This window comes from Monodelphis domestica, chromosome 2, assembly GCF_027887165.1.
Source record: "Monodelphis domestica isolate mMonDom1 chromosome 2, mMonDom1.pri, whole genome shotgun sequence".
NCBI lineage: Eukaryota > Metazoa > Chordata > Mammalia > Didelphimorphia > Didelphidae > Monodelphis > Monodelphis domestica.
Window position 1 is genome coordinate 167636059 of NC_077228.1, and position 12100 is coordinate 167648158.

General features: G+C 38.2%; 1 protein-coding gene across 5 annotated transcripts in view; it reads right to left on the reverse strand.

The window, feature by feature from the left end:
• KIRREL1 (kirre like nephrin family adhesion molecule 1) overlaps positions 1–12100 on the reverse strand; it is a 156962-nt gene that overhangs the window by 12498 nt on the left and 132364 nt on the right. For all 5 annotated transcript variants that reach the window (XM_056816189.1, XM_056816190.1, XM_056816191.1 and 2 more), the window contains 2 exons: positions 1477–1634; positions 83–233 (listed from right to left, as the gene is read on the reverse strand). In XM_056816189.1, the coding sequence (XP_056672167.1) occupies positions 83–233; positions 1477–1634 (309 nt within the window). The remainder of the gene's footprint in view (positions 1–82; positions 234–1476; positions 1635–12100) is intronic.

Here is a 12100-nt window from a genome sequence, read left to right on the forward strand (position 1 = left end):
TCAAAATCCAGATTTTTTTTTTTTACTATCGCTTCTCCACATCCCCCTAGGCCCAAGAAGTCCCCATGCTGCCCAGGCTCACGATGTACGTTGAGCTCGATAGAGGTCTCCTTTCCACCAGGGATGGCTTCATTGGTGCTTCGGCAGGTGAAGATGCGCCCAATGTCTAAGTCGGTGGGGTAGATGAGTAGCTGGCTGATTGTGGTCTCTCTCTTTCCATCTTTCAGCACCTCCTGGTCAGGTGTCGGGGGATTGGAAGAGAGACAAAAACCCAAGAGAATATAAAAATGACCCATTCTATCCTAAATTAGGAATCAAAGGATGATACCTTGGGCTTTCTAGGGAGAAAAGAGCATGGGACTCTAGCCCAGAAGATTTGTCTCCCCATTGCTGCTAAGCCTTTAAATTTCAATTCTAGGATTCTTTGACATAAAGCTGGAGCTCCAGTTTTACCTTTTCCATGAAGTCTTCCATGCTCTCCTCAAGCCACAGTGATCTCTCCTACAGAACTACCAATGCCTTGCAGTCTGCCCTGCTCATTTGGTTCTTGCCTGGTAGTATTTTTTTTTCATGAATGTATATCTTATATCCACAAAGAGACTATAAACTCTTCAAGGGCAGGGATAGCATCATTTTCTTATGGAGTTTTTCATGGTGCTAAGCACAGTGCTGGGCATTCTTTCATTCAACAAATAATTATTAAGCACCTACTGTGTGCAGAACATCATGCTAGAAGCTGGGGAAAGGCAAAGTTTAAATAATATTTGATCCTTGCCCTAAAGATATTTCTAATCTAGTAGGAGGATAGGACCTTCTCCTAGATAATATGAATATACATTATTGTGCAGTAAGTGCATCAGAGAGAGGCAAATTATTGTGTGAAGTTTGAGGGGAGGGAAGGCTATTAGGAACTGAGGGATTAGGGAAGGCTTCCTGGAGGTAGCATTTAAATTGGGTTTGAAAGGATGGATAGGAATTCAAAATGTAGAAGGGGAGAGAGGGAGGGAGAACATTTCCTGAGAGGGACTGATCTGAATAAAGTCATAAAGGTGGAAGAATGCTGGAGATGGATCAAGGTCAGACACACTTTTTTTCCAATTTGGCTTCAGTGTAGAAAAAGAAAAGGCTAGAAATATATAAGGAAAATATATAAGGATTAGGGCAGTCTATGGAGGGCATGAAAGACTTCAATAAATACTTGCTTATTGTTTAACCTCAGTTGATCAGTGAGATGGGACCCAGGCTAAGCCTGGCGTTGAGAAGGGTGAGATGGGGTCTGAGCAAGTAATTTTCTTTTTTCTGGTGGGGGGTGGAGGCAGAGTGATGCCCATGTTGAGTAGGTAAGTTGAGTCTAAGGATGAGGATGGAGGAATGCTCTGGATCTCAGGCTAGACATATAAGACTAGGCCTCGGTCCAGGGCAGATATGAAAGATGACTATTATCGCTGGGCAGGTAAGACAGAGCCCCAGACTCACCGTTGTGGTCATAGCCCCCTCCTGCTGTGTCCCATCTCGGAACCAAACAATGGTGGCAGCTGGTTTGGCACTGCAAGCTCGGCATGTCAAGTTGTAGGGTGTCCCTGCCCGGAGCAGGATGACAGGACCCCCATCAATTGTAGGGTCTTCTGGGGGGACTGCGGAGAAAGAGAAAAACACAGTTAGCTCAAATTGAGGTAGACACAGCTAGTATGGGGTCAAGTTCCTACCCCCATATCACTCAACCCAAAGGGTGCCTCTCAAGCATCTCTCTACCTGCTAAGTTTTAAATCTCCAGATCCCTAAGGCGGTTGCTGTTTCTGGTGTGGTCCATGATGCCTCATGGGGGAACCTCCAAGGTAGGAAAGCAAATATAGATACAATTTTCTGTGAGATGTCTCTGATTTGTGAGTATACTTAAAACTAGAATGACTCAGGGTCCAAGTAAATCTCAGTAGGGGTACTGAAGAGCAAGGGGGAACCCACCTCCTCTTGGGAAATCTCCCCACTATGAACTTTTTGGTGCTAAGGGAAGATTCAAGGATGGAGAAAATGAAAATCTGTATGTTCTTGTCTCCTATTTGGTTTAGCCATTCATGACATATTTGTTTGGAAGGTACTGAACTGTGGTGGGTAGCATGTTGGGCCTGGAGGTACTGAGTCCTGGTTTGGAATCCCACCTCTGATACCTACTAGCTCTGTGACTAAGGATGTCTCCACCTCTAAACCTGTCTCCTCGTAGGTAAAATGGGAATTGTACTACCCATAATACCTATTTCACAGGGTTTGGGTAAGATTATCAAATGAGATAAAGCATGTAATGAGCCTTGGAAACCATTAAAGGGTTACATAAATACCTATTTATTATTGATCTTTAATAGTGAAAAGGAGAGGAACCCAGGCCAAGATAGGAGATAAGGACGGTGAGGTGGCATCTGAACAAGCAATTTTCTTTTTCTGGTGGGTGGGGGGCAGAGGCAGAGAGATGCTCGTGTTGGTTTGGTAAATTGAGACTAGGACCATGATGTAGGTGGAGGAATATTCTGGATCCCAGGCTAGACATAGAAGACCAAGTCACGGCTTTCACCCTGGACCCTGGAATCAGAGTGTGTTGGTTCCTCTGAGGATCTATGACTAAATGTGATTGTGCCCAACAGCAAGGAAGCACTTTTAATTTGCAGCTACAGGTGTGCTTAAGATAGAAACCAGTAAACAAAGGTTCTGACTCCACCTCTGAAGCTTAATAGCTTCAGCCCTCTGAGCTAACTGTAAAATAAAAAACAAGAGAGGGAGGAAGAGGGAGCTGGGAGAGGTAGGGGGAGACACAGATAAAGAGAAAGACCAATAGAGAGAGAGAGAGAAAGGAGAGAGAGAGAGACAAAAAGGGATAGAAAGAGAGGGAGGGAGGCAAATATATACATATATATATATATATATATATATATATATATATATAGAGAGAGAGAGAGAGAGAGAGAGAGAGAGAGAGAGAGAGAGACAGAGGGAGGGAGAGAGAAAGAGAGAGAGAAAGAGACAGAGACAGAAAGAGAGAGAGAAAGAGAACCTGACTGATGTAGGGAACTCCCAAGTAAGGAAACTCCCTCTACTACCATCTCTATGTAACCTCAGAAAATTTCCTAGAGCAGAGGTGTCATACATGGGTCCAGGTGCAGTCCACTGCACTTCAGAATGGCCTGAACCAGATAAAAATGTAACTAGAAAATATTTAACAAAATAAATAAAAATACAATAAAGCATAGATTTATTTATTCATGACTACATGGACACACTATAGATGGAGTTTTCTTGAAAAAAGATACTGAAGTGGTTTGCCAGTTCCTCCTCCAGCTCATTTGACAGGCAAACAGGGTCAAGCAATTTGCCCAAGGTCACATAACTAGTAAATGTTTGAGGACGGATTTGAACTCAGAGCTTCCTGACTCCAGGCTTGGTGCTCAATCCACTAAGCTACCTAACTGCCTTGAGACAAATAATACATTTTCAAATTAAGTCAATATATGGCCCACTGGGGTATTTATGTACAGCCTTTGTTTCTACGTGAATTGGATACCCCTGGACTAGACCTGTGAGATTAAATTAATTTGTTCTGGCTAAAGCAGCTATTATGTAGCAGAGATAGAACTTGAACTCAGGGATTGCTAATTTCCAGGTTTTCCCAACTATAAGACAAGAATAAGGAACTTAACCATTTCATAGGGTTGTTGTGAACAAATACTTTGTAAACCTTAATGCGCCATATCAGTGTAAACTAATAGCTGGCATGAGATGGGATTTAAGGTTTTCAAAGCTTTTATACCCATTGTCTTACCTGTTCTCAATCATACTCCTCACAACCAAATGATCTTAGGAATGGCATAAAGGAGGATTTGATTATTATGAGAACCAATGAAAAAAGACAAGAGGCAGAAAGTGGTGGACAGGGCTGGGGAAAGGAGAGATGAGCAGGTACTTCTCTGGGGAAGAGGCAGGAAGAAGAGGATCATCTGGATGTTCAAAGTGGTTCTTCTCTCCCTTTTCCTCTCTACAGGATGACACTTCCTAGAACCCCGGCTAAGGAGAATCTCACCTTTTCTCTAAACTCCCCAGATAGGGAAGTGTTACTTTATCACCTGAAGAGCCTAATTGGTTGAAAATTCCTTACTCTTCCTCCCCACCTGATCCACTGCTTCCATATTTCGCTAGAACGGAGAGCCTCATTAATTACACCAGAAACAGGAACACTATCAACAAGAGCTCATATGTCTATAGTATTATGATTTGCAAAACACTTTGCACACCGTGAACATTATCTCATTTGATCCTTGTAATAGCACTGTTGGTAAATGCTATCATTGTACCCATTTTACAGATTCATCAAAGTAATCTGCCCATGCTCACATGGCAAGTTAACATCTGAAGATCCTTTGCTTCTGTGCTTGCTGCCCCCCATGCCTCAAAAAGACTCCCTCTTCACTTCCACTGGCTAGAAATCCCTCTCTTCAAGATGCAACTCAAACACCACTTTCCACATGAAGACTTCCTTGATCCCCTCGGTTACTGGTGCCCTCTCTCCCAAACCACCTTCTCCATCTTTGATATATTTATGTGTGCACTTGTGTCATCCATTAGAATAGAAACTCTTTGCAAATAGAGATTGCTTCATTCTTTATATTCCCAGTACCTTTCACATTTTTCCTGCTCATGGTAGGTACTTAAAAAATGCCTGTTGATTGATGATGGAGGGATTTCAACCTAGGTCTTCCTGGCTTGAAGTTCAGAGCTCTTGATAATGCTATTTTTGTCACGTCCACATGATTCAATCAGTCCCTCTTCTATAAAATTTAGGTACTGTGTTGAACTCCTTTCTCAATTATCTTTTTATTTGAAAATCCCTGTCTTTTATAGGTATCTATTATATACCAGGTACTGTGATTAGCATCAGACACACACACAAAGGCAAGAGACTATCCCTGCCCTCAAGGATCTTAAAATCAAATGAATTTAGCACAGTGGTTGGAACAAAGTGAATATTTAATAAATGTTTTTTCATTCATTCGTTCTAAAAAAAAATCCTGTCTTTTCTACTTTGCCAATGTCACTTGCATTCGTCTATTAAAAAATAGACATTTGGGGGGCAGCTGAGTAGCTCAGTGGATTGAGAACCAGGCCTAGAGACGGGAGGTCCTGGGTTCAAATCTGACCTCAGACACTTCCCAGCTGTGTGACCCTGGGCAAGTCACTTGACCCCCATTGCCTAGCCCTTACCACTCTTCTACCTTGGAGCCAATACACAGTATTGACTCCAAGACGGAAGGTAAGGGTTTTTAAAAAAAAAATTAAATTAAAAAAAAAATAGACATTTGGATTATAGGACCATAGATAGAGAGCTAGAAAAGCCTTTGGAGACAATCTACTCCAACCCCCTTATTTTACAGATGAGGAAATTGAGGCCCCAGGAGACAGTAAACATCAGGGGAAAGATTTTAACCCAGGGTCCCTGACTCTAGAGCCAATATACTTTCCTTTGAACCATGTCTCTTAAAAAAATCACAATCATTTCCAAAAATAAGCCTCCCTAATTTCCTTGAACAAAAAAACCCTACACTTGTTACAAAGATTAAAAGAGAAAAAAGGGGAGAAAAAGACTTCAACAAAAACCAACCAACACTTTGATCATGTCTGACAGTATAAACAAGCTCGCACACCCATAGTTGCCCATCTCTACAAAAAAGGAAGTGTATTTTTCTCAGCACTTCTGAAGGACCAAGCTTAGCCATGATAATCACCCAGTGTCCAATTTTCAATCTGCTGTTTTTACAGTTTATATCCTTGTAGACATGTATATTGTTTTCCTCCCTTTGTTTACTTAAATTAAATTGGTTCTGTTCTCAGGTTAGCAAACATTGTTAATACATTACTTCTGATTCTTTCTTATCTTGTTTCAATTTATTTTCTAATTTAGTAATAATAATACCTGGTATTTATAGAAATGTGTAAGTTGCAAAGAGTTTTAGAAATATTTGGTCTTGATTCTATTTCAATATATTGACTGATCTCATTTGATCCTATCGGTATTATAATAATCCCATTTTATAATTGAGATTACTGAGGATGAGGACTTGCCCAAAGTCACACTGCTAATAAATATCTGAGATAATGTCTGAACTCAGGTCTTCCTGATTCTTATTATGCCACCTAGTTACGACTAATACATAGTTTTGATGATTTCTACTTTATAATACAATTTGAGATCAGGATTTCTTTCTTTCTCCATTTTTTTTTCATTGTTGGCCTTGAGATTCAGTTCTAGTCTTTTTTATCTTTCCAAATTATTTTTAGTTATTACTTTTTCTAGTTCTATAAAGTACCTCCATAACAGTTTGATTAGTATAACCCTAAATCTGCAAGTTAATTTAGACATTATCATTTTGATACTGACTTAGTTCAAACCTGAGCTATGAATTCCCCTCTAATTATTTAAGTCATTTTTTTTTATTTCTTTAAAGTATTTTGTAATTCTATTTATGTCTGGAGGGTGCCTTGGTAGATTGACTTCCAGACTTTGATGAATTTTGCACTTATTTTAAATGGAATTTTCCTTTCTATTAGTCCCTTCTGGACTTTATTATTACAGTATAGAAATACTAATTCTTATGGACTTATTTTGTATCCTTTTTTACTAAATCTGTTGTCTCAATTTGTTTCTTTTCTGATTCCCTGGGGTTTTCTAAATAAATCATGTCAATGCAAATAGGGATACTTTTGTCCCTTCTTGTCATTGCTTATGTCTAACTTTTCCCCTTGTCTTATTATTATCCCAGGGAGAAAAGGGAGTTTTGATTTGCCCATGTATTTACAAGGAAAGCCATATTTCCCCATTGTGAATAATGTTAGCTTTTGGTTTCAAACACAGGTGCTACGGTGGATAAAGTGCAAGGCCTGAGTCAGGAAGTCATTTCCCTGAGTTCAAATCTGGCTTCAGACACTTATTAACTATGTGACCTTGTATAAGTCACTTCACCCTGTTTGACTCAGTTTTCTCATCTGTAAAATGGACTGGAGAAGGAAATGGAAAACTATGATATTAACAGCATTTTTGCTGTTGTTTCCTTTTGACTTTAGATATGATATAATTTGGTACATTTATTTATTATTGATGATTTTATCACATGATTCTTTAAAATATGAAAACCTACGATATTTAGAAGTTTTAAAGGAAAAAAAGTGTTGTATTTTTTCAAAGGCTTATTCTGTACCAATTGGTATAATCATGTGGTTTTGTTTTTGTCTTTATTATGATTAATTATGTTAATTGTTTCCTAAACATTGATCATCCTTGCATCCCTGGTATAAATCCAACTTGAATAATTTTTTGGATATAATGCTGTTTGGCAGCCAGACATAGAACACAACAGTCTCAGAAAGATTAAAAATGGATTCTCACACAGAGGGCAATGGAGAGGCATATGGTAAGTGTGAGTAGGCAACAATATGCCATCAACAAGGAATTTTGAGGAAAGGCACAAGATCTTTTTTATCTAGGAAATGTATGATAAGAAGAAAAGAGAAGTTGGTCTCAAGGAGTTCTTTGACCTAATTAATCATGGATGAATAGCCAGGGCACTGCCACTAGTACCTTCAAAATATCAGGACTAAAAGGTAAGCCTCCAGCAGGTTAGTGACCACCTGTGTCAGACTTATGGGAGAATATGGACAAGAGTTGCACAGATGAGCTGGAAAGGCAGGTTGTGATCTGAACTGGTAACATTTATGAGAGAGAACATCAATTTGAGTGCTTGAGTATTACTAAAGTCTTTTTTGCAAAGATTTTAGAGAAAAATTTTACATCAGTAATAGCAGTCACATTAGTCTATAGTGAATCTTTTTATTCCTCCTGAGTTCATGTATTGAGGTTGAGTGTCTGGTAGAGTGTTTTCCAATTTTGTGAGAATAATTTGTGTGACATTAATTGCTCTTTAGACATCTGATAGGATATACTTATAAATCTCTCTGGGTCAGAGTCCGCTACCCCTTTTAGTAGTTCTTTATGGCTTGATCAATTTCATGTCAAAGAATGGATTGTTTAAGATCACTCATATCGTATTAATTTGGGTATTTGGATTTGTGGGTAATCATGCATTTCCTGTCACTTCTTGATTATCCTAGGGGCAGATGGGAAGCATAGCAGATAAGAGTCAGGTCTGGAGTCCAGAGGACCAGGGTTCCAATGTGACCTCAGACACTTCCTAGCTGTGGGACCCTAGGCAAGTCACTTCAACCCTAATTGCCTAGTCCTTACCACTCTTTCACCTTGAAATTTATATTTTGTATTGATTCTAGCACAGAAGGTAAGGGTTTAAAAAAATTCTTGATTATTCTAGTATATAATTGAGTTCTACTGGGTTTAAGAAGAACTCTGCTTTCTCCTCTGTTATGATTTCACTTTGTTTATTTTGATTTTATAATTTGATTTCTCTATTTTTTTTCAGGTTTCTTTTTAAAGCTTATTTAATTAATTTAAAATATTTTTTCCATAGTTATATGAATCATGTTCTTCCCATTCCCTCCTCCCACCCCTTCCCATAGCCAATGAGCAATTCCACTGGGTTTTACGTGTGTCATTGATTTGATCAGGTTTTTAATCAATTTTCAATCCTTTGAAAGAACCAGCATTTAGTTTTATAATTTCATTTCTATAGTATTTTTGTATAACATATTATATTTCCTCTAACTTTTGAGATTTCCTATTTTGTGGTATTTAGGCCTTGTTTATTGTTGGTTTTCTACTCTTCTGGGTTACCACCCTGACACTGAGCACTTTTTAAGGACAGAGTGCAACTCCTGCTTTTTAAATTTTTATTTGTGCAATCACTTTGTTCCAGCCTCAACATTTTGTATTTCTTTATTTTTCTTATATACAGATTGGTAGGTTTTGTTTTCTTATCTATTTTTCTCACTATAATTTTTTTTTAGTATTGTTTAATCCTTTGACTTTTTGGGTTATGATGGTAGGCTTGTGTTTTCCTCCATTTATTTCTTTCTTTGTTGATTTTCCCCCACTTTTCCTTTTGTCAAAACTTTGTTGCTACAATTAGTTTTGCTTACATATTTTTTATGTTAGTTCATTGCTCTAGGCCCCCTTCCCAACCTTTACTACTGTTTACACTATCCCAAATTCCTTCAATTTTCTTAAACTATTCATTTCTTCCTTCAATTTGCTGTTCTTAATTCTTTCATTTATCTTTTTTGTCCTTTCTTTTGACCCTTCTCTTTCCAATTAGGCATGTAGTTCAAAATCTTTCTTTCTCCACTCCCTTGATTTAGGTAATATTCTTTTATAATACATTTTCTTTTGCTTTGTCCTTTTTTTTCTCTTCCTTACAGTTAGTTCATGCTGAAGTTAACTCTCTAATACATGGATTATACCCTTATTTGTTCCTTCATCATTCATCATTCTGTGTCTCTCATGGGTTATCTCTAGAGTACCAAATTTGAATTCTCGCCTCTATTGCATTTCTATGCTATTAAATTTGTAGATCTTACAACATCCTTTCTTTCTTTCCTGCTGTCTTGAACTCTTAGAAATAGTAAGTTATGCAGGAAGCTGTGCTAACTGGAAATAATGTTATGTGCTTGGAATCATTCTTTGATCAGGATCATGAGGACCAATGCTTATCCCCTGAACTCACAATGTTCACTCACTATTCTTTTTTATTTTTTAAACCCTTACCCATTGCCTTAAAATCAATACTGTGTATTGGTTCCAAGGCAGGAGGGTGGTAAGAGCTAGGAGGGTTAGGTGACTTGCCCAGAGTCACATAGCTAAGAAGTTCACATAGCTGGATTCAAAGTTGAACCCAGGACCTCCCATCTCTAACCCTGACTTCCAATCCACTGAGCCACCTAGCTACTCCTCACTTACTATTCTTAAAGCTCTCCTCTGGTTCTAAATCCTCCCCACCCCAGCACCTTTAGTGCACAATTCCCTGGGGACCCACATCTCTTCTCCTGGGTTTGGTTGCAGTCCTGAGAACCATTTCCCAGAGAAGGTAGTCTCCTAACGTGTACATCCTTTCACTCTGATAAACCTGATCATAAAGCCTCTTACCACAGTCTCACCCATGAAAACTCTTTATAGGAATGTCCTTTAGCAGCACCCTTTTATTTTTCCTTCAGCGACAAGACCTTACCTCTACTCTTTGCACCCTAGTAACTCGCCTCCATTGCTATTGCCTTTCTTTTCCATAGCCCCTACTTTTGTTGAGACACTAAAGGGATGCAGTCTTTTGTTTTCTATAGACTAGGGTGGGGGTACATCTCTACTCCCCACTATATTTTATCTTCCTTTCCCCCTTCTGCATATCTCCTATTATCCCTTTCACACAAGATATCCATTCCCTTACAAGAGATTGGACGATTTAGTCCAAAGACATGCCACGCTTTGTTGTTTCTACTTTCACAGCATCTCTTGTGTATACGTCCTTCTCTGCAGTCACACAGACACTGGTGCCAGCTCTCATCACCTCATGCCTAGGCTATTGCAAGCGGTCTTCTGGTCTTATGTATGGCTCCCTAGGACCTTCAGGACCAAATGTAGAATTTTTTGTTTGGATTTCAAAGCCCTTCACAACCTGATCTCTTCCTAACTTTCTAATCATCTTACAATTAATTTATTCCTCTACAAACTATGATTGAGCAACATTGGATACTTATTGTTCTTTTCACATGCCTCTCCATTTCCCAAGGCAGTCTTTTCACTGGCCAGTCCTCCTGCCTATGATGCTTTCTCTCCTCACCTCTGCCTCCTGGATTCCTTCAAGATTTAGCTTAAATTCCACTTTCTGCAACTGATCTTTCCTGGTCACTATCTACAACCCCCTCACTGCTAATGCCTTCCCTCAGATACTAACTCCCACTTACACTCGATGCCTCTTGTGTGTATATGACCTCTTTCATTTTTGCTTTTTTCCCCTATCCCTAGTGCTTAGCACAGTGTCTAGCACATAGTAAAGCACTTAATGTTTATTTTTTGATTGACTATTCAGATTTCTTCCTTCTCTTATTGAAGTTCTCTTAAAATTTTTAGTACCTTAGATTCTTTTTTGTCCCTGGATGCCTCCTTTGTTCTTTTATCCTATAGTTTAATTTAGTTTTTTCTTAAAGAAATAATCTCTAAACATGAACTAATTAATTTTATTACTTAATATTTTCTGGAAAATTATACTTCTTTGCCTATCTTGTGTTTCTTTTGTTTGGAGTGTTTGCAAGTCAAATATTCTGCTTAACTGTTTTAAAACTTATTTAATCTTCTAAATGGCTCTCTTTTGTAAAAGGCTTAACTTTTTTCATTGCTGATTGATCTCAGTTTTGAAGAATATCTTAATTTAACTTGTAGCTTGAGCTCTTTTGCTTAATGGAGTAAACATTCCATCCCCTTCTTCAATTTCCTGTGACTGAGGAGTAATCCTGGGTTATTCAAATTGGCATCATAGTTAAGAATCTTTCACTGGTTGTCTGCAATATTTCGTTTCTTACTGAAACTGAGAAATTTAATCACTTCATAATTGAGAATTTTAAGTGTGAGGTTTAAATATGCTTGTGCAATTATGCTTGTGCAATAGAAGGTAAGCTCCTTAAGGGAAGAGACTATTTCATTTTTGCCTTTGTATCTCCATTACTTTTGTAGCCTCACTGCCTCACAAGGTGTCTTGACAAATAGGTGGCATTTGTACTTAGGTGAATACATTTCTCTGGCAGCGATTTATGGATTCAATCCATCAATACTTTGTTGCCTGCCTTGAAAAGTTCCAAGCACATGGATTCCTGATATATGGCATTCAGATTATATTTAAACATACACCTTTTTTTATATATAGATATATTACATATCTCTATATATCTATATTGAGTTGATTTGAGAGACATGATCTTTATATTATATCTGCATAGCTTGTTTTTAGTTTCACTTCTCGTGTCTTATATAGAGTCCATGGGCTCTTTTAAAGTTGTTTTTTGCATCTTTTCTACAAAATTTCAATCACCATATTTTAGATTCTAAATCTGCTATTGTCTCTTTAAAAGCTTCTGTTTCTGAAGAGAGATTTTCTATCATGTACTCTATGTT